Source organism: Sorex araneus, chromosome 5 (genome assembly GCF_027595985.1).
Source record: "Sorex araneus isolate mSorAra2 chromosome 5, mSorAra2.pri, whole genome shotgun sequence".
NCBI lineage: Eukaryota > Metazoa > Chordata > Mammalia > Eulipotyphla > Soricidae > Sorex > Sorex araneus.
The window spans coordinates 204,637,447-204,660,850 of record NC_073306.1 but is presented as its reverse complement, the minus strand read 5'-3'; the positions used below and the strand labels follow the sequence as shown (position 1 = coordinate 204,660,850).

At 44.8% G+C, this 23,404-nt stretch overlaps 1 protein-coding gene across 3 annotated transcripts in view; it reads right to left on the bottom strand.

The window, feature by feature from the left end:
- Positions 1-433: 433 nt before the first annotated feature.
- The window catches only part of LOC129405113 (vesicle-associated membrane protein 7-like), a 54,794-nt gene continuing 31,823 nt past the window's right edge, over positions 434-23,404 (bottom strand). For 2 of the 3 annotated variants that reach the window (XR_008630334.1, XM_055140537.1), the window contains one exon: positions 434-6,570. Coding sequence is in view for 2 of the 3 variants with exons in the window: in XM_055140537.1 (XP_054996512.1) it covers positions 6,541-6,570 (30 nt within the window). In the remaining variant the exon portion in view is untranslated. Of the gene's footprint in view, positions 6,571-13,643; positions 13,743-23,404 lie in introns of those variants that run through there. The other variant, XM_055140538.1, reaches the window with a different exon arrangement.

Sequence of the window (23,404 nt, the reverse complement as noted above, 5' to 3'; positions counted from 1 at the left end):
GCAGATAGGGTCTTAGCTATAGTAAAAATTTATTGTTGCTCCAAGATGGTGAGTGTTAAACATGTTTCACGGGATGTTTGCTTTCTACTTTTGTCTCATGGACAAAGGTACATGGTCTGTAAATTTTAATGCCACTCATACACTATCTTGAAAGGGGAAAAACCAGTTTCGGCACTGTAATGTGTACAAATGATAGCAGTGCTTTGGTGAGTGGGTTCAGGAGAGGGGGATGATGCAGATCGGGAATATGGTGACTTGTTCCTCTTATTTTGTTTGATTTTTTTGGGGCCAGATATGGCGGCACTCAGGGATCACTTCTGGTGGGGCTTGGGGGACCACATGGGGTTCTGGAGACCCAACCTAGGTCGGCCGTGAACTCGGGTCGGCTTCATTGAAGGCGCACCCTACCCCGCTCTGTTTCTGGCCCTTGGTGTTTTTTTTTTTTTTTTTTATTCTTTTATTGAATCAGTTACAAAGCTTTCAGGTTTTGGTTTTGTTTTTAATATTCTGCGTGGAACATACTCCTGTTGCCGGCATGTACCTCCACCCCTCTTTAGTCATTATCTTAACTCACCGTAGGAGGAACTGCTAGTCTGTTACTGATGTAAAAGACTGACACTTGTGTTTTATATCCCCTTGTTTTCCTCAACACTTTCAGACTGAAGGTTTATAATTTCAGCAATTTCCCATTATTGCAGCCCTGGTAAAGTCTGGGATCCAAGGAGTTTGAACTTGGCGAGACAGCAGTAGGTTCACTGGTACATGGTTTTTGTCCCCAGTAACCCCTGTGAGGGCAGACAGATGTTTCGTGGGTGGGAAGGGATGGAGTAGAAGGGTGTTCTAAGGAGACGGAAAAAGCACATTAGAAAAGGTGAAATGCTTTCTGAGATAACCTCGAGAACAGGGTGCTGTTTTTACAGCAGTCCGCATTGGCTTAGTTGTCGGGGGCTTCCTGTGTCTTCAGAGAAAGTCCATTTAGGTTTGCATTAGGAGAAATGGTGATCATTAAACAGTGATATAGAGGTTATTTGGTTTGTTCATCATTCTTTCAAATCGCAGTTACTTGATGTGGGCAGGTCAGTACTTTTAAGGTTTTTTTCTTTTGGTATTTTATCCCCCCACCCCCTTTAATCAGGCCTTATTGTGTTTGCACGTTAGAATTTTTAAAGGTTACTTTCCTGACTCTTAAAACACTGGGAGAAATTTAAAGAGGCATGTTAATCCTAGTCCCTACGTGTGACATTGAGTATGTTCCTGGAAGCCGCGCTTGAAAGAAATTGCCTGAGGAAAGAAACCATAAAATTCATAGGGCTTGTTTCATTACACTGGCAGTGAAACACTTGCCAGTCTTTGGTGACATAGGACTTTTAAAAGTAGGAGATGACAGTCGGTATTACGTTATAGTTAAGAGATTGGCTAAGGCAATAAAAAACTTGGAAATGCTCAGAAATTTGTTGTAAATTGCTATCTAAAGCATGCTACTGATCAATTAGTTTTATGTATACCTATCAGCATGTCTTCTAGTACCTGGTTGACTTGATTTTAAAATAACTTGATGTTCTGTATCATTTAATATTTTCAACACATATTCCCCAAGCAAATTCTGTCGGAACCCAGCGTTTCCAGTTCTAGAAGCCTACTTCTAGGACCCTACGGCATTTATAGTGGGCTTGAATGGGGTTTTCATTTGCATTAAATTTTCTTTTCTGAAAGATTACTTATGTTCAAATTATATGTAGTGCTTTTGTCTTATAATTAAACTCTTACAGCACTCTTGCAATTTTTGCACTGTCTTTTTTTTTTTTTTAAAGACCTCCTTTTGATGAGTATCTTGAAATAACAGGTCATATTTTAGTTGAAAAAAGTAATGCCACTACCATCATGTTAAAAATGACAAAACGGGCCCGAGAGTAGAGTGGCTAAAGTGGTTTCCTTGCATGTGGCCAAGCAGGGTTCAGCCCCCAGCATCCCCCAAGGCCTCCCTGAGCACAGCCAGGAGTGACTCTTGAGGGTAGAGCTAGGAGTAACCCCTGAGCACTGCCTGGTGCTTCCCCCCCCAAAAAAAAAAAAAAGACTAAACTTGTAAATGCTAGGATTCTTTTGAAAGTAAGTATGCATAATGGTGTTCAATAGTACGTTAAAGAGTCTCTAAATTTGACAGAAGAAACAGGGAGTGCTTAGATTTCTGCTTAGTGCTTAGATTGTGGTTTGCCATTTTTCTAAAAGATGCTGGGTTTTGCATATTCTAGGCTCTGCCATGATTCTGTGAATTGATAGGAATTTAGGAGACAAGTTGTAATATTTCCAGATTTATTAGAATGTAGCATTTAGCAGATTTTAAACATTTGTAGTAATACGTTCATTGAGGTACACCTTCAGATGAATGGTTCAGAGGTCCAGCTCAACCATTGATTGGCCCTGTGATGTCAGTTAACATAGATTAACTTCTCTTAAGAATCAGTTTTCCCAGGTATGAAACTTTTTCTCTGATCTGGGCATTCTAAGTGCTTTGGGATAAGAACTCAGATTATAGTGTGATCAGACACAGACTTGGAGACCTCATCCCACCGTAAGCAGAATCTTGAGATGGCGATTCTCATGCTGACGGCTGGTGACCAAAGCTTTCCGTCGTTGGGATCATGGAGAGGTGTGGAGGGCCTGTCCCAGAGGACTGGTCTAAATGCCCACCCTGCCAAGCTTGTTGGCAGCACACAGCCGCCAATCGTAATGAAACGTGGGCCCCGTTTCCAGCTCGCCTGAGCACTCCTGACGTTTGCTCCTATAATTCTGGTCTTCCCATACACTTGTGAAGCCCACGAAACATAGATTTGAATAAAAGTCGTGTAAATTTGCCGACTAATTTAGGAGGGTGAGATAAGCAGAGGGAGTTGATGGTAGGTTAAGCTGGTTCTAAAATCCAGTGTAACAACCCCTTTAGGGAACAGGAAATAGTTTTGTGGGGAATGGAGGAAAAATATATTCTCTAGTATTGGGATTTAAATTTCTGGTGGTTATATGAAAATCCAACTGGGTATATCGAATAGTTGAAAGATGATTTGGGATTTGGAAAAGAGGTTGACGGGCAACATGGGAGTGAATTAAAGGCACCCTGGAGAGGTAGGAAATGAAAAGGACTAAAGGCCGAACTAGTCTGCAGACCTCTGGCCTCAGTGAGGGAACTGACCCAGATGCAAGGAGGTGGCTTGAGCAATCCCTTTCCTCTGAGCACCCAAGACACTGGGCAAGTGCTGGTGCTTAAATTCCCTTACAAAATGGAAGTAATAGTACAGATGTCAGGCTGTTGTCAAGATTTACTAATATCTAACGTAACTACATACCTAAATCCCTCTCTTAACCTATGGAGTTGCAGTGATAAGCCAGTGTTGATTATTACTGTTCTGGAAGTTATTTTCTACCCCTGCAGACTGTTTAGGTAGATGTTCTTTTACCATCCCCCCCAAAAAACCTGGCATTTTAATTTAGGGTTTGTAGGGTTAGGAGAGAGTGAGTGTGAGTGTGTGTGTGTGTGTGTGTGTGTGTGTGTGTGTGTGTGTGTGTGTGTGTGTGTGTGTGTGTGTGTGTGTGTGTGTGTGTGTGTGTGTGTGTGTGTGTGTGTGTGTGTGTGTGTGTGTGTGTAGGTAGGACGGACCATTACTGACCCTTCTATAGAAAGCCATTCGTTACTTTTAACTTGAGTTACTGTTATCAGTGTTACAACTTTAGAATACATGCATTCTAAAGTGCAAAGCTGCTTTTGGTGCAGAGTAAGAACCCAGTAATATTTGCATAAATGAATGAGAAAATCTAAGGTTGCCTTCTTTATTTCTGCTCAGGTATTTCTGAGGAGGGGTAATTAGCACAAATAGCAGGGGAACATTTCTTGGGAAACAAGGGCTTTTTCCTGGCAATTTCCAGTAGTTTCTAAGAATGTGTGTCCCCCGTATTCCTTTTACACTATCTAAGTCTACCTAGAAAAGCAGACATTACATGGGGCTTAGTGCCTGGAGCTGAGGCACCCTGGTCCTTTGAAACATGCAGGGTAGATGAACGTGTGGAGGTGCGTTCATTTTTAGGTTTCTGAATCTGGTGTCCTAAGACATGAAAGCTAGGTAATACTAGGATAGTGAAAACTAGTGCTCCCTGGCCATAAATGTAGTTTCATATTAGGTAAATTTTGTGAGGGCTTCAAAAATAAGGGCAGCAAGACACATGGTTTCTTTTTTCAGTTTATCTTCAAATTCCTGTTTATATCCCCCACCAGAAACATCCTACCAGTCTGGCAAAAAAAGTAAAATGCAACTGATTTCTGTGCACAGTTAAGTTATTGTCAGATAAAAGTGGATGCAATAATAAAGGGATTTCATAGCTACATACCATAGACAGTGTCTTAGCTGTATGCTTTTGTGATCTTTAATAAGTCACTGAACTGTTATTTCTCCAACCCCTTCCCCCAAAAAAAACAAAACAAAACCTTCTCTGTAAAGAAAAGATCACTGGGCCTGGAGCACTAGCATAGCAGGTAGGGCTCTTGCCTTGTATGCCGCAGACCCAGGCCTGATCCCCTGAGTACCACAGGGTGTGGCCCCAAAACTTAATATATATAGAACACTTAGGTTGACTTACTAGTTTTTGGGGGCCATACCCGGTGGGAATGGGGGATCACTCCTGTTGGTGTCAGGGCCTGGACCAGGTGGGTCCCCTGTGCAAGCAAGTGCCTTTGCTCCTGTGTTTTTCATTTATTTATTTATTTTGCTTTTTGGGTCACACCCAGCAATGCACAGGGGTTACTCCTGGCTTTGCACTTAGGAACTACTGGTGGTGCTTGGGGGACCATATGGGATGCTGGAGATTGAACCCCGGTTGTCTGAGTGCAAGGCAAACGCCCTACCCTCTGTACTATCACTCCAGCCCCTCATTTTTTTTTCTGGCCCTGACAGTAGTTTTTCCATTTGTCACTGTAAGACAAGACACCCATTCCTAGAATACTTTTACATTTTTTTAATTTTAATTTTTGCTTTTGCTCTTTTGGTCACACCCAGCGATGCTCAGGGGTTACTCCTGGCTCTGCACTCAGGAATTACTCCTGGTGGTGCTCAGGGGACCCTATGGGATGCTGGGAATTGAACCTGGGTCAGCTGCGTGCAAGGCAAACACCCTACCTGCTGCGCTATCACTCCAGCCCCTCATACATTTTTGTACATTACACTTTTTTTTTCTTTTTGGGTAACACCCGGCGATGTTGCACAGGGGTTACTCCTGGCTCATGCACTCAGGAATTACTCCTGGCAGCGCTCAGGGGACCATATGGGATGCTGGGAATCGAACCCGGGTCGGCTGCATGCAGGGCAAATGTCCTACCTGCTGTACTATCGCTCCAGCGCCACATTACACTTTTTTGAAGAATCACATTTACATTTTAAGAATGTACTTTGTGAGGAGCGCAGGGGTCCTGAGCTGGAGGAGTGGGCGTGCTACATATGCACGCAAGGATGGCACTTGGCCGTCAGAGTGAAGACTAGTACTAGCCAGGGAGCCCTGTTCCTTGTCCCTTCCCCACGGCTCACTACATGAGTTACTTATTTTTGGTGGGGGTGCAACCAGCTCATTTCCAGCTCCCTGCTTAATGGTCACTCCTGGTGGTGTCTGGGGGACTCTTCGGGCTGGGGATTGGACTGAACCAGTCAGCAGTGGGCAAGGCAAGCACCTTCATTTCTGGATGACGTCTCCAGTCCACTAACATACATTTTTTTTTAAATGGAAAAATGAGTTCACATGTGATTCATTAAATAAATAAAAAAAAACTTAAATGAGTGCGTGAATTTGTTACCAACTACGGAGGGAAATTGGATCCTGTGGTTATTGGACGTCATTGCTCTCTGGTCACTGGAAAGTGTCACCTGACGGTGGAAAGTAAGTGGGGTAAGATAGCACAGGGCCTGTGATTTATTATGAGAAATTACATGGCTTTCTAGTTGTTTTAAACTTTACCCAAGGGTATGCTTTGCATAAAGTAGAATTTCTTTATTTCAAGTGAAAATATGTAGAAGTTAATGTCATCTGTAGAGAAAGAGAAAGATGAGAAATATTTCTAAGAATTTTTAAGCTTAGGGTGATTTTTGACTATGAAAATGGATTGAGTCAATGCAATAAAAGCTATCCTGTACTACTGAATTATAGTTAACACTTGACGTTCCTACAGTGGACATTACAATGACTGCCATTAACATTAGGTCCATTTTACAGATGAGAAAAGGGGCTTTTTTCTTTTTTTTTAAATTAGTAACTCGTCCCAAATCACTGAGTGGTACACGGTAACACTCTCCCTGGGCTGCCAAGTACAGGCTGGTTCCAGGGGAACTGTGCGTGTAATCTCAACCGAGGAAGGAGAGGTTGGGGCCACAGCGAAGAAGTGAGAAGAAAGAAGTCCCAGAAGTGGGAGAGGGAACAATGGCAAGCCGAAGGCACTGCAGAGGGCAAGGCGGCACTCCCACCTCCAGCGCGTCCAGAGAGAAGGCTTCCGTAACCGTCGGCTCCCAAACTCTAGAAATACACGTAACAGTTTATTGGTACCTGTTGGGGAGGGGGAGAAAGGTCAGGTTGGAATTATTTTTGTACTTAAAAGAATGATGATCATTAAAAGGAAAATTGCCAGAGTGACTGTTATCTTTTTATAGTGTTTCCACCATATCCTCTTAAGAATCTTTGTTTTCTGAGGTTCTTTGGCCTGAAATAAAAAAAAAAACACATTTAATGCAATGTTTCTATTTCTAGGTTAGTGGGCATATTTTAGAATTTACTAGAGTTATCTGGGCTGGAGCGATAGCAAAGTGGGTAGGGTGTTTGCCTTGCACGCGGCAGACTCGGGTTTGATTCCTCCACCCCCCTCGGAGAGCCCGGCAAGCTACCGAGAGTATCCTGCCTGCACAGCAGAGCCTGGCAAGCTCCCCGTGGTGTATTCAATATGCCAAAAACAGTAACAACAAGTCTCACAATGTAGATGTTATTGGTGCCCGCTTAAGCAAATCGATGAGCAACAGGGATGACAGTAATACATTGTTAGCAGAGTTTTCTAGAACAGGTTTTACTTCCTTTGATCAATCCCCAAAAGGCTTCATCATCCTTCACTGGAGAGATGGTGCCGGGGGAAGGTGCTTCCGTGTGATCCACCTGGGTTGACCCATGGCATCAGACTGGGTTCCGCTCGCACTGCAGCAGTGTGCCTTGAGCACGGCTGGGGTGTGGCCCGACTCCCAGCACCACTGCTGCTCCCCTCCCCACTGCCATCACCAAAGCCCACTTCTCACAGCTTTCCTAGGATGGTGGGCCACATGCAGGCCTCTTTCGTGCTGCATTCGGCTGAACTTGGGTTAGACTGAATGTTGTGCCATTGAACATCTGAGCTTCAATTTCCTTATCTTCACTCCATGAATTTTACTTAAATGTGATTCCTTCCAGCTACTTAAAGCTCCATCCAAAAACCTCTGTTCTGCAATACATCATTTACCTCCAAACTACTTAATTCATACCTACATTATGCAATTTTAATGTATTGTTGGTCTACAATGAAAGCTCCTTTGGTAACTACATAAGATTGTAATTATATTAATCTACAGTGTTATATTTTTTTACAGGCATTCATACTATAAAGGCTTGGGTCCTGGTACTACTCAGCTGATCACATGACTGAAGTATGACAGACTATAGGACAGACTTGTGTTTACACACAAGATAAACAGTTGATTAATCCCCAGCATCTGACCTATGAGAGTTAGGCCGCATAAATCATTATGCAGTCCAAAATGTTCCCACGGGGCCGGAGCCAGAGTGATGGTACAGCTGATAGGGTTTTGACTTGCACGTGGCCATCCTGGGTTCAATCTCTGGCATTCCGTATGGTCCCCTGAGCACTGCCAGGAGTGATTCTTGAGTGCAGAGCCAGGAGAAACCCCTTAAAATTGTCAGGTATGCCTGCCCCTATACCCCTCGCCCCCACCCACTACCAAATGCGTCTAGGTTGAGACTGGTCTAGAATAATGTCTGACATGTACCGGATGCTCAGTAAATACTCGTTAAAAATATAGCTCTTCAGTGGGGCTGGAGCGATAGCACAGCGGGGAGGGCGTTTGCCTTGCACTCAGTTGACCCGGGTTCGAATCCCAGCATCCCATATGGTCCCCTGAGCACCGCCAGGAGTAATTCCTGAGTGTAGAGCCAGGAGTAACCCCTGTGCATCGCCAGGTGTGACCCAAAAAGAAAAAAAATATAGCTCTTCAATTTTTTTTTCAAGGTGTAAAATTTAAAAAGAATTTTAACTACTTTTATTAAGAGACTGATTTACAAAGTTGTTCAGGCATACAATATTTCAGCACCGATCTCACCACCATTGTCGCCTTCCCCCCCACCAGTATCCCCAGGTTCCTTGACCCCTGGCCTGTCCCCTTGGCAGGCACATAACAAATTTATTTCATATTACTTGCTCCAAAAAAACTTAAAAGAAATGGCAAATAGAATTACCAGAAAACATATCAATAAAAGTCTATTTGTGATGATTGATTGCTATATGATTTCAACTTAGGTAAATAAATTCAAATCATTTAATGCAATATAGTTTATAGTCTCACAGAACTAAATTTTTGATAATGGCATCTAAAATATACTGTGTTCGGGGCTGGAGCGATAGCACAGTGGGTAGGGCGTTTGCCTTACATGCAGCCGACCCGGGTTCGATCCCCAGCATCCCATATGGTCCCCTGAGTACCGCCAGGAGTAATTCCTGAGTGCAGAGCCAGAAGTGACCCAAAAAGCAAAAATAAATAAATGAATAAAATAAAATATACTGTGTTCAATTTTATTTTGCATTTGAATCTTACTGTGGCAATTACCATGTCTACCCTGCCATAAATAAAACCTTTTGAAATACTCTGTGCTAATACCTTTTAGAGTCTTCATGAAATAGTCTACCAGTATAAAATTTAGTAAGAGTGAAGAGAATTAAGAATAAATGTAGGGCTTGGAGAAATGGAGGGGCTGGAGCAATAATAGTCCAATGGGTAGGGCATTTGCCTTCACTTAGTCAACCGGGGCTCGATCCCCGGAATCCCATATCGTTCCCTGAGCACTGCTAGGAGTAATTCCTGCGTGTAGAGCCAGAGCCCCTGAGCACCATTGGGTGTGGCCCCCAAATTAAAAAGATGTTGATTGTAAAAGTATAAATAAGGTTGCAAAAGTACAGTGTTTCATCCCAAGAAAGGGAATATTGGTTTTATAACAAAATATAGATATTGCTTAAGGGCCTATATTAATAAGTAAATGATTACAATAAAAATCTGATGAAAACACCTGATCATAGAAAGATACACATATAAATAAGATGTTAATTCATTTTTGAAAATGAGTAACTGCCCGTAGCAAGCTATGAGTAAACATATCTTTCTTGGGGCTGGAGCGATAGCACAGCGGGTGGGGCGTTTGCCTTGCACTTGGCCCACTCAGGTTTGATTCCCCAGCATCCCATATGGTCCCCTGAGCACCTCCAGGAGTAATTCCTGAGTGCAGAGCCAGGAGTAACTGTTGTGCATCACTGGGTGTGACCCAAAAAGCAAAAACCAAAAAAACAAAAAAAACCCCGTATCTTTCTTAGTCTAGTAATGGGTGACCATGAGTAAGTACCATACTCAGTGCCACATGTCGGGGAATCAGTCCTGTAGAGAAGCTCTTTTAATTCTTACAAAACTGGTTTCAGGGCTATGAACACCCTATGTTGTTTCCTGTCCATGAGACCCTATCATTTCTTCAAATCTGAGTGATCATCTAGCTGGACAGTATTCTTGGTTCAGTATTCATTTTGTTGAGCTTTTGCACCTTATCCCTCCATTTCCTTCTGGGTCACAGAGACTCACTTGCTAGGTCTGCTGTGCATCTTACCGGCTTTCCTTCGCTTGGTCTTTGCTCTCGCTGCATTGAATATTCTGACTCTGGATTTTGTCATTTTTAGTAACGTGTCTTGGAATTCTCTTAGCTGAGTCTATTTTCTCTTGGATCCTTTGGGCCTTGATCTTGGTGCCTACAATTCTCAACTTTCGGAACTTATTATTGATGATGTCTTTGATTATTTTATTGAAATCATATTTGCCTTCAGTTTTTCTGCTCAGCTTGTTATCCTGCTCTTCACAGCTTCTGTTGACTTTTTTTTTTTAATATCACCTGCCAGGTTCTTCATTTCTGCCATTTCTGCTTGAAGTAGTTTTCTCACTCGGCTCGTATTTTCTTGTGCTTTGTTAACGATCTGTGCCGTGGTTTGAGCTCACTGAGCACCTCTGCCTCAGTGCTACTCAGGTCACCGGTGCCAGTTTACTGAGCAGGTTGGAGTGTGTCTCCAGCGATACTGTTTTTGCGGATTGAACTCTGGGTGCTTCTGTGTATCCCCCCTGGTTTTCTAGTGTTCCTGCTGGGTTGGGGTTGAGTCTTGACAGTTCCCTGGCAGATGCTGAGGGGTGCGACTGGGACTTGATCTCTTTCTTCTCAGTCTTTGCTGAAGAGCAGAAAGTCTTAACTGGGCAATGGGTACTTTGCTGAGTGATCTGTGCGGCCACATCTGTGGAGGTGCTGGTATCGGCAGGAAGGGAAGGGGCTCAGCCAGAGACCAGCTCACCCTGAGTGGGGAGCAGCAAGCAGGTTGGCCCATTGGCTTTTCATTTGTTCATTATTCTCTGAAATGTAGGAAGCATTTGGTTCTTTCTTTCTTTTTTTCTTTTTGGGTCACACCTGACGATGCTCAGGGGTTACTCCTGGTGGTGCTTGGAGGACCATATGGGATGCTGGGAATTGAACCTGGGTCGGCCGTGTGCAGGGCAAATGCCCTCCCCGCTGTGCTATCACTCCAGCCCAGGTACTTTTTCTTTTAATTCCCCCCCCCTTTTTGAGGGGGACACACCCAGCAATGCTCAGGGGCTCCTCCTGGCTCTGCGCTCAGGAATTACTCCTGGCGGTGCTCAGGGACCATCCGGGATGCCAGAGAACGAACCCAGGTCGGCCGCGTTCACAGCGGATGTGCTCCCTGCTGTCCTATGGTGCTAGCCCCGCATGGTTCTGTCTTATTTTCTTTTTAAAATTGTTTTGGTTCTGAGGCCATACCCTGGGGTGCTCCAGATTGACTCTGCTCGGCAGTCACTCCTGCTAGTGCTCAGCCCGCAGGCTGTGCCAGAGCTCGGACCCAGGCCCTTGCCAGGGCCCTTTGTCTGGCCCGAGAAAGCACACTCGAGTTTTCTGTTTCCAGCCGTGGAATACAGGACTGAGCCCTTTCCCTAGCTGCAAAGCCCCATTCCCCACACACCTTTGCCTTTTCCTCGGTCTCCTCTTGATTTAACGACAGTTTTTATTACTATTATCTGAACCGTGGAATTGGCTCATACTGACTTTATCACTTTCTGGTTTCCCTGGAGCTAGCTGTTAAACCATTTTTTCCACTAAAAAAAAAAAATTGAATCAATGTGAGGTACCAGTTACCAAGTTGTCCGTGATTGGGTTTCAGTCGTACGATGTTGTAACGCCTGTCCCTTCACCAGTGCACATTTCCCACCAACAATGATTTTCCCCCATTTGTTAGTTTTTATTCTACCAACTAGTAATTAATCTCTAAAACCTCCCGAGGAGCTGAAAAGGTATCCTCCATTCTCTTCTTTCTAGACCCATGCTGCATGTCCCTTGAGAAGTACGGTGTGTCTTCAGTGTCTGGTTCTGTCCAGAGTTTTGTGACCCCGGTCAGTCTTCATGATGACGCCTACTTGCTGTTGCAACTTCTCTCCAGCACTTCCGGCTTTACTGAGGCTGGGTACTCAGTCTGTTTTCCAGGGTTCCAAATTACTGACATTTCCTACTGTTGGGGCTGGAGCACTAGCACAGCGGGTAGGGCATTTGCCTTGCACGCGGCCGACCCGGGTTCAATTCCCAGCATCCCATCTGGTCCCCTGAGCACCGCCAGGGGTAATTCCTGAGTGCAGAGCCAGGAGTAACCCCTGTGCATCGCCGGGTGTGATCCAAAAAGCAAAACAAAACAAAACAAAAAACCAAAATGACATTTCCTACTGTTGTCATTAAAAAAAAAAAAAGCAAGTGGTTTATATATTAAAATTCCTAATTATGCTCTACCTATCCTTTTGCTGGGGTGTGAGAGGTGACGGAGATGAGTGTGTGTTTGAACTGCCAGGTGGAAGCCCGCGGCTGCAGGAGAGGCTGTGTGCGTCTCTGAAACCGCGCCTCACCGCGGCTGGCGCTGACGGTCGTGTCGGAGGGACGAAGTCGGCAGTGTGAAACAGATGATTGTTGAAACTCACGAGCGCGCAGACGCATTCTGTAATCTTGACAGAACAAGAATTTTGAGGTGGTGTTCGTGTCAATATCTTTACACCAACCTGTCGTTATATATTACACTGAGATAGTCTTGGGCAGATAGTAGATTTGGCACCCTACGTGGTGAATGGGTACACGTCTCCCTGTTGAAGGTGGGTCTGCATCTTTGGGGCTGAGTATATAAATTACTTTTAATAGATTTTTTTTTTTTTTGCTTTTTGGGTCACACCCGGCGATGCACAGGGGTTACTCCTGGCTCTGCACTCAGGAATTGCCCCTTGCAGTGCTCAGGGGACCATATGGAATGCTGGGAATTGAACCCGGGTCGGCCACGTGCAAGGCAAAGGCCCTCCCCGCTGTGCTATCGCTCCAGCCCCCCTTTTAATAGATTTTTAAAAGTGATCCTCCCTTTGTCCCTTCCTTCCTCCCTCCCTCCCTCCCTCCCTCCCTCCCTCCCTCCCTCCCTCCCTCCCTCCTTTCTTCTTCCTTCCTAGCAGTGCTTAGCTCAGGGGTCACTCTACACTGTGCTCGGGATAACTCCTGGCGGTACTTGGGGGACCTGGGAGGCTGAATGCAGAGCATGGGATGCTGGGGTTGAGCCCAGGCAAGGTATCTCTGACCAAAAGGGTGTGTTCCTGCCAGCAGTGCTCCTGGGGCTACTCCTGGCTCTGCAGTCAGGATCACTTCTGGTGGTGCTCGGGGGACCTTCTGGGTGCCAGGCACTGAACCCAGGTTGCCGTGTGTGAGGCAGGCACCTTACCTGCTGTGCTATCTCTCCAGTCTTCTTGACAGAAAACTTATTTAGGATCCTACTTTCTTACAGAAAACTTACTGGCCTTCTTTCTTTTTATTTCTCAAGAACATTCAGAGCGTTTTATTTTTTTTTTTAAACAAAGAGATCGCGAGAATAGAGAGAAAATTAATTTAGTGAGAAAAAAAACCTGGGTGTGTTAATGATGGGTTTTTAAACATTTAATTTCTGTGTGAAAATAATGTGAGAAAAATGATAAAATACTTGAGTCAAACTCTGTCTTTTATTAAGCTGCTTCCACTCAACTTCCTCAAAAAGAAAGTGTCTTTATGTACTCATGAGAGTACATAAAACATAAACATAAGTGTAAATGGTTTGTTTGAAAGACAAAGCAGTAAAATGAAATATAATCTCTTAAATCGGAGAGCCCGGCAAGCTACGGAGAGTATCAAGCCTTTGAGGCAGAGCCTCGCAAGCTACCCATGCGTATTGGATATGCCAAAAACAGTAACAACAAGTCTCTCAATGAGAGACGTTACTGGTGCCTGCTCGAACAAATCGATGAGCAACGGGATGACAGTGATGAATCTCTTAAAATGGTTTTCAGTTATAAATTTCTGGGATGTTTGTGTTACGTCTTTCCCTGTAAAAAAGACAGACAAACATAAACTAGATTCGATGGTACTGTGATACTGTGACCCCGGAACACTGCCTCCACCACTTCTCATAAAATGTCAAATAAAATTCAACTGTGTAGCTCAACTTGGAAGGGGGCCGGCCGTGGGGCCAGGCGCAGAGACCCGAGCAGGCTGTGAGAAACGGCCTGACAGGAAGGTCCTCTGGCCTCTGCCCCGGGCTCAGCGCCTTCAGGAACAGCGGCCTTGGCTTCTGGCTCAGGAATGAGACCAGTGGCGTCACACGCGTTTCCCTCCCGACTCAGCAAGAGTCAAAGCTTCCCTTGACTCTGTCTCCCTTCAAAATACACCCCACAGCCAGCCAGGGCACGTTGACTGCAGCAACGCCATGGAGTCACCTCCGTCATTGCCATTCTTGGCGCCTTACCTCTGGCTGAAAACCCAGATGCGAATCATCCCGTTAACCTAAACGATTTCCTCTGTCGTTTCCTTTAGTGAAGACACTACAGCTCCCCAGCGAAGGCTTCAGCTCCTCTTCTGGAGCGTGAGAGTCGTTTCTGGTCAGTCCCTGAACCAGAGACCTTATTTCTCAGGTTTCCCCGTGCCACCAACGCCCTGCCCTGCTCTTCTCGGAGGATGCAAAGCGGTGAGAGTAACTCTTACGGGGCTGGAGTGATAGTGCAGCGAGTAGAACATTTGCCTTGCACACAGTAGACCTGGGTTCGACCTCACGCATCCCATGTGGTCCCCTGACTTCTGTCAGGAGTGATTCCTGAGTGCAGAGCCAGAGGTGGGCCCTGAGTATCACAAGGCATGGCCCAATAACCAAAAAAGAAAAACAAAAAGATAAAGAATAACTTTTACCAACAGATAATAAGAGTGTGAGTAGAAGTGATGGGTGTTACGTTTGGGCAGAAACTACCAGGCAAAAGTATTTTTTTTTTTTTTTTTTTGCTTTTTGGGTCACACCTGGCGATGCACAGGGGTCACTCCTGGCTCTGCACTCAGGAATTACCCCGGCAGTGCTCAGGGGACCATATGGGATGCTGGGATTCGAACCTGGGTCGGCCGCATGCAAGGCAAACGCCCTACCCGCTGTGCTATCGCTCCAGCCCCGGCAAAAGTATTTTCTTCTTCATTCCCTTCAACCACTGTTACTTGAAATTGAAAGGCAGTACTGGGGTCACAACACGGAAAGTACTGGGTTCTTGGGCTACTGTGTGGAGCTGGCCCACTAAGGCTGCTCTGTAAGAGCCTGGGACTGTTGTTACACAGTCAAAGACATCTACTGAGTGAAGCCATTGAGGATTCAAGGTATGTTGGTAAGGCTTTTGTTTTACTAACTAGCGTGGGAATGGTCAGCAGAATGAATTTTGTTATTACACAATTGAAATTAAAATTATTCCTAGTTATCAGGTACTGGGCAGTGGAAAAAGTGATGTGAGATGAGAAGAGAAAGACTAATGCAGAACAATATATAGTAAGTACATAGCATCTCACCTTCGAGACGCATTCTTTTGAGGTGACAGTGATGAGACTGAATCCAAGAGGGCCAGCGCCATAGTACAGCAGGGAGGGTATTAGCCTTGCATGCAGCCGGCCCGATTGCACCCCCAGCATCCCATATAGTCGGTCCCCCAAGCACTGAGCAATTCCTGAGAGCAGAACCAGGGATTAACCCCTGAGCATTTCTGGGTGTGACTCAAAAAGCCAAAACCGAAACTAGAGCAAACTAAACGAAACCCTGAATTCAGTAAAATACATAGGAGTTAAAGGTGCAAGGTTAGGGAAACGTCGGGAAAAAAAATCTCATGTAATCCAATCCCTTCGGCTGGCAAAATTACTTAGGAAGTGAAGGAATTTTTTTCAGGAAGAGCTAACTTCTTTACCTTTTCGTTTTTGTGTTTGGGCCACACCCAGTAGTGCTCAGGGGTGAATTCAGGCTCTGTGCTCAGGGGTCACTCCCGCCAGGCCCATGGGACCATCTGGGATGCCCGAGATGGGACCCGGGCCGGCGGTGTGCAAGGCAAACGCCCTCCCCGCTGTGCTCTCTCTCCGGCTACTACGCCCCACTTTACATTTGTGGATTCTCTGTAGTCTAGTCGCACCCAGAAGTGCTGAGGGTCGCAGGGCCACCCCAGCCGATGGTGTGTCGGACACTCTGGGGCCCTGGGGCACACTCGGAGCCTGAGACATGCCAGGCAGGTGCCAACCGGAGCTGCCTCCCTGGCCCTGCTTTTATAGGCTTCTGTGGCTTGTTAAAGGTCTCTGTCCAGATCTGAACGTAGATTTAATAATTAGGAAGCATTATATATACTTGTTTTCAGTCAGGAAAAATGCTTTAGATATCATTCTTTCTTTCTTTTTTTTTTTCTTTTTGGGTCACACCTGGCGATGCACAGGGGTTACTCCTGGCTTTGCACTCAGGAATTACCCCTGGCTGTGCTCAGGGGACCATATGGGATGCTGGGATTTGAACCCGGGTCAACCGAGTGCAAGGCAAATGCCCTACCCGCTGTGCTATCTCTCCAGCCCCTAGATATCATTATTTCTATTCAGTATTTTCAACTGGATACTCTAGCTAATGGAACAGTAGACCAAAAAAAATTGTAAAAAAGGAATATATTGAAGGCCAAAGAGATATAGGACAGAAGATACAGTGCATGCAGCCCACCTGGGTTCAATCCCTGATACCATATATGGTTTCCCAACACTGTAGGGAGTGATCCCTGAGCACTACTAGGTATGGGCCCAAAAAATTATATATGCATATATACATATATATTTTCAAGTAATTATTACATCCCAGAATTCTAAAAAAATGCAGCAACACTATAGGCGAATAATGTTACAACAGAGTTCAGCAAGATAGAGATAAAAGAACTCAATATGCAAAAATGACATTTATTACAAAAAAATTCCTATTTACTAAGAAATTTAAAAAACATGTACTATAGAAAATATACATTTTGTAAAATTCACTTTTTGTTATCTGACCATAACAAAAAGTTATTTATTTATTTATTTATTTTTTGCTTTTTAGGTCACACCCAGCAATGCACAGGGGTTACTCCTAGCTCTGCACTCAGGAATCACTCCTGGAGGTGCTTGGGGGACCATATGGGATGCCGGGGATCGAACCCGGGTTGGCCGCGTGCAAGGCAAACACCCTACCCGCTGTGCTATCGCTCCGGCCCCCAACAAAAAGTTATTTTTATCACTTTTTTTTAAATTTATTTTATTGAATCACCAAGTGGAAAGTTACAAAGTTCTCAGGCTTATATCTCAGTTATACAATGCTCAAACACCCATCCCTTCACCAGTGCCCGTATTCCACCACCAATAAAAACAAAAACAAAACAAAAACAAAAACAAAAAAAAAGTATACATCCCACCCCTCACCCCCCAGCCCCCCCCCCCCCCCGTGTGTGAGTGATAATTTCACTTCCTTTTCTCTTTACCTTGATTACATTCCAGATTTCAACACACAACTCACATTGTTGTTAGAGTTTCAAAACAGACTCACTATTTTTGTTGGAATTTATCCCCCCAAAATACAGCTCTATTGACAAGGAAATATTTGATAATAAGTTTTCCACTGATGAGAATGAAGAGATAAAACCGAGGCCGCGCGGTTTACAATTTCTGTATTATAGTAATTAAGTCCGTGGAGATTTAAGTTGGAAAATGAATCATTTCCCTTCCTGGAACAGCCTGTAGCAAAAGCTTAGTTCACAGTCTCCATACATGGGTGCAAGCACTTGCTGGAACCCCAAATCCTAAATTGTCTCTGGTTCCCGCTCATTCCACATCCACCGGCTGTGCAGAGGCATGGGCACCCGGGCCGAAACTTGGCCGGAGCCGAGCACTGGCCCTGGCTGGGACTGCCCCGGTATCCCGCGGCTGTTTCAAGTTCAAAGCACTTTTTTTTTTTCCGCGCCAAAAGTTCATACCTTCTCAAAGGACCCACAAAATGTCGGACACCACGCCTTCTCCCGGAGGGGAGAGAGACCAAGAAGGAAGGATATTTCCTCCGTTAGCCGGCGTGGGGCAAAAGCTTAGTTCACAGTCTCCATACATGGTTGCAAGCACTTGCTGGAACCCCAAATCCTAAAGCTGTCTCTGGCTCCCGCTCGTTCCACATCCACCGGCTGTGCAGAGGCATGGGCACCCGGGCCGAAACTCGGCCGGAGCCGAGCACCGGCCCCGGCTGGGACTCTATTTTTATCACTTTTAAAAAATTACTTTTCATTGTTGTTTTGTTTTTGGGCCACACCCAGCTGTGCTCAGGGGTGACTCCCGGCTCTGTACTCAGGAATCACTCCTGGCAGTGCTCAGACCATATGGGAGGCCAGGGATTGAGCTTGGGTTGGCCAGGTGCAAGGCAAGTGCCTTGCCCTCTGTACTATTAGTCTGGCCTAAAATCAGAAATTTTTAGGAGCTAATTTAAGAGTATTTGTGTATCTAGAGAAGTGAAAAGTTCTTAAAGTAGACATAATAAACATCAACCATAAAGGACAAGGCTGATATATCTGGGTGTGTAAAAGTCAGACTTCTGTCCTAAAAATGATACTATATATAAAGTGAAAGCTTAGGCACATACAGAAAGAACTCTTTTATAAAATATAAAAAGTCTCATAGAATTCAATACATCAATTAATTCTCTGTTCTAATAGTTATGTGCTAGCATTTGTTACATACTCCAGATAAGTTATTTTTAAAAATGAAAAAAAAAAATAACCCATTTGAGAAAAGCATGTCAATAGGAAATTCAGCGGAGAAATTCTATTTCCATTATTTTTTTTGTTTTGGTTTTTGAGCCACACCCAGCAGTGCTCAGGGGTTACTCCTGGCTCTGCATGCAGGAATCACTTCTGGAGGAGCTCAGGAGACCATAGGGGGTGTCGGGGATCGAACCCAGGTGAGCCTCGTGCAAGGCAGACGCTCTTACGCTGTGACATCGCTCCAGCTCCTCCAGCCCCTGTTTTTCTAAAGATCATAAATGACGGGCAGGAGACCTAGCTTGGGCCGGCTGGAGCACAGGCCTTGCATGCGGTAGCCCTGGGTCAGGTTCCTGGCACCACACGATTCCCCGAGCACTGTCAGGAGCTTGTCTCTTTAACCAGGGAGCCCAGAGTATCCCCGGAACACTGCTGCCTATAGCCCAGAAACAGAAAAGGAAAGAAACAAATACTTCCTCTTCTCAGTATTTTCATATCTATTTTGATGTTTTAGAATAATTCTAATAATTTTCATTATCATGGAAGAATATATGTAATGTTTACAATAACTGAAATGCATTCTCAAGAATGTATTTTGTTTTGTTTTGGCTTTTGGGCCACACCCACCGGGGGTCAGGGCTTACTCCTGGCTCTGCACTTAGGGATCACTCTGGCAGGCTTGGGGGATCATATGTACTGCCAGGAATCAAAGACTGGTTGGCTGGGCACAAGGCAAGTGTCCTACCTACTGTACTATTCATTATTCGCAAGAATATTAATAAGTATGATGAGAAAAACCTGTCATCCCATTGCTCATAGATTTGTTCGAGCAGGTACCAGTAACGTCTCTCACTGTGAGACTTATTGTTACTGTTTTTGGCATATCCAATACGCCACGGGTAGCTTGCCAGGCTCTGCCATGCGGGCGTGATACTCTTGGTAGCTTGCCAGGCTCTCCGAGAGGGGTGGAGGAGAAAAACCTACGGCCATTAAAAAATTTATTTATTTATTTTTGAGTTTTGGGCCACTCTTGGTAATGCTCAGGGGCTACTCCTGGCTTTGCATTCAGGGATCACTCCTAGCAGTGCTCTGGGGACTGAAGGGATGCTGGGGATTGAACCCAGCTCGGCCATGTACAAGGCAAGTGCCCTCCCCACTGTATTATCGCTTCAGCCCTATAAAACATTTCAGACCAAAGAAAAAGTATACCAAGAGACAGTTGCAAGAATGTTCATTATGATATTGTGGTATTGTTCATAACAAATGGATATTGGAATCTATATGAAAGTTTATTATATTCATCTGGAAACAGGAACAGGCATGAATAAATAACACTACATCTCAAGAAACGAGGCAAAGAATGCCAAAGGGAGCTTAAAGTAAGTAAAAAAAAGAAAATAAATCTGAACAGATATCAACAATATGGAAATTTAAAAACACAAACATAAGATCACTGAAACCAAAGGTTCGGTTTTGGGGAAAGAATTCATAAGATTGACAAGAGCCCTTGTCTAGACTCACAACACACACACACACACACACACACACTCGCATGCGCACACACACACACACACAAAGATAAAGTTCTGATAAAATCAGATCCTAAACGAAAGGGGGACGTGACCAGTGTGCCTGCTTGCCTGGGAGGCAGGAACCATCCTACTCTACTGTCTCTCGGACCCATCTACTGCGTTCCTACGTATAAACAATGGAGAAGAGAAAGAAACTCAGAACAATCCCACTTATGATTCCGTTAAAAAACAAAACAACGCAAGTATCAGGAATCAGTAAAGGTTAAAGATACTTAATTAAAATGATAAATCATTACTGAAAAAAATAAGATTTGAAGAAATGGAAACATATTTCTAGTTTATTCATGGGAAGAGTCAATACTGTTAAAATGACCATCCTACACAAAGTAATTTATAAATTAAATTCAATGCCCATCAAAATTCTCTTGGAAATCTTCAAGCACTTTAGAGCAAAATGCTTCTAAAATTCATATGGGATGATAAAACAATGCTTAGAATGGCCAGAGCAATTCTGAGAAAAAAGGAGACACAATCTCTGACTTTAAACCATACTGCAAAAAAAAAAAAACAAACAAACAAACAAAAAAACCCATACTGCAAAGTTTAGTTATCAAGCTGATCCATAGACGAAGTCACAGTAGAAGCCACAACTATGTGGTAGTGGAATAAAGACAGACCCTTAGACTAGTGGAGTGGGATTGAGAGTCGAAGGTAAACACGCCGGTGGAGGGATAGTTAATTTACAACAAGAAGGCTGGGCATGAAGTGGAGCAAGGAGGGCCTCCTTAACAAATCTTGTTCGAAAAACTGCTTAGCCTAACGGAGGGGTGGGGATCGGGATGTGTGTGGGTAACTAGACCCCTACCTCACACCACATACACAGTTAATTCAAAATGGATTGAAGGGCCGGAGAGTTAGTACAATAGGTAAGTCGCTTGCCTTGCATGCGACACAGCTGGGTTTGATTCCCAGACTTGTATTTGTGAGATATGCAGAAGAAAACACAGGGAGAAATCTCTATGACAGGCACCCTGGAGGAGACTACAGCCAGATACTCCACAGGCAAAGGAAATAACAGAAGTAAACAAACAATGCTACTACAGCAAACTGTTACGCTTCTCCACTACAAAAACAAATGAGCCCCCCTCTCCGGAAAAAAAGATTCTACTAAATGGGAGAAAATATCCTCACATCATATACCTACAAAAGGCTTATAGCCAAGTTAAACAAACACACACACACACACACACACAGAGATACAGACACACACATTGACAATAAAACAAACAAGCCCATCCAAAAACAGGGATTAGAGCTGAACACATACTTCCACAAGGAAGACATAAAGACGACCAACAAGTATGTGAAAGGGTTTTCCTTGTCACTGATTATCCAGGGAAAGTAAATACAACAAATGACATTGAGATATCAGCTCACTCCAGCTACAATGGCTTACAGAAGAAAGCCTAGAAACAATCAGTGCTTGTAAGTATGTGGTGAAAAGAAAGTTCTTACTCACTGCTGGTGAGACTATAATCTGCTTCGGACTTTATGGAAAACAGTGTTATATCTCTCAAAAAATTAAGAGTAATACTTCTGTGTGATCTAGCAATTCAGCTTCTGGGCCATGTACCCCAAGAAAAAGAAAAAAATACTGATTTTTAAGGATATATGCATACCCATGTCTACTGTAGCACTCTTTAATATCCAAGGTCTGGAAACAACCCACGTACCCAAGCAGAGATGAGTGGATAAGGAAATTTTGTTATATATACACAATGAGTCCCTCTCAGAGAGCCCGGCAAGCTACTGAGAGTGTCCTGCCTGCATGGCAGAGCCTGGCAAGCTCCCCGTGGTGTATTCGATATGCCAAAAACTGTCACTGTCATCCTGTTGCTCATCAATTTGTTTGAGCGGGCACCAGTAACGTCTCTTATTGAGAGACTTATTGTTACTGTTTTTGGCATATCCAATACGCACGGGGAGCTTGCCAGGCTCTCCGAGAGGGGCGGAGGAATAGAACATGGGTTGGTTGCCTGAAAGGCAAATGCCCAACTGCTGTGCTATCGCTCCAGCCCATGCCAAAAACAGCAACAAGTCTCACAATGGAGACGTTATTGGTGCCCACTCGAGCAAATCGATGAGCAACGGGAGGATAGTGCTACAGTGCTATTCACAATGGAGTACTACTCAGCTAAGAGAAAATATAAAATCTTAGTTCGCTGTAATCTAGGTGGAACTGGAGGTTTCCGCTAAATGAACTGAATCAAACAGAAAAAAGACAATACACAATGGATTTGTTTCCATGTGTAGTATAAAAAAGCAGTGCTGGGGGCTGGAGCGATAGTACAGGGGAGGATGGCCGGGGTTCGATCCCTGGCAGCCATCAGGTCCCTCAGACCCACCAGGAGTGATCCCTGAGCAGGGTGAGGAGTAAGTCCTGCGCATGACCAGGTGTGGTGCCCCTCCAAGAAAATACACCAACGAAGACATGCAAAGGAGTCAGCCATTCCCAGTGGAAGCGAACCCTAAGACTCCACAGCAGTCTAACGAGCTGGGGGTGTGCTGTGGTAGGTTGGGATGGACAGTGGGGTGGAGGGGCCCTGGGTCGGTGATGCAGGGGTGCTGGGATTCTGGAGGTGGGGGTAGTATGGGAGCTCAGCGAGTATAAGACAATAGTAATGCTATGGTTGGGGCTGGAGCAATAGCACAGCGGGTAGGGCGTTTGCCTTGCACGCGGCCGACCCGGGTTTGATCCCCAGCATCCCATATGGTCCCCCGAGTACCGCCAGGAGTGATTCCTGAGTGCAGAGCCAGGAGTAACCCCTGTGCATCACTGGGTGTCACCCAGAAACCAAAGGAAAAAAATAGTAATACTATGGTAAACCAGGGAACTTCAATGACATAATTAATAAAAACATGGAAAGGATACATGTTAAACACATGATGTCATTAGAAGCGAAGTCAATACATCAGAGCCGGGTCTGGGGAGAGAGCTCACAGGGCTTGGGGTGCATGCTTTGCAAGAGGTCCCCAAGCTCCACAGGGAGTGGCTCGACTGAGCTCAGAGAAGAGGCTCAGCACGGCCGGGGGTAGCTGGAAACCCAGCACATAGACCTTTATCATGTCATAAATAGCACTGGAACACCGTCATCCCGTTGCCCATCGATTTGCTCGAGAGGGCACCAGTAACGTCTCCATTGTGAGACTTGTTGTTGCTGTTTTTGGCATATCGAATACGCCACTGGGAGCTTGCCAGGCTCTACCGTGTGGGTGAGATACTCTCGGTAGCTTGCCGGGCTCTCCGAGAGGCGGAGGACTCGAACCCGGGTCGGCCGCGTACAAAGCAAACGCCATACCCGCTGTGCTATCGCTCCAGCCCATCATAAATATAAAAGATATAAAAGATGTAAGGGG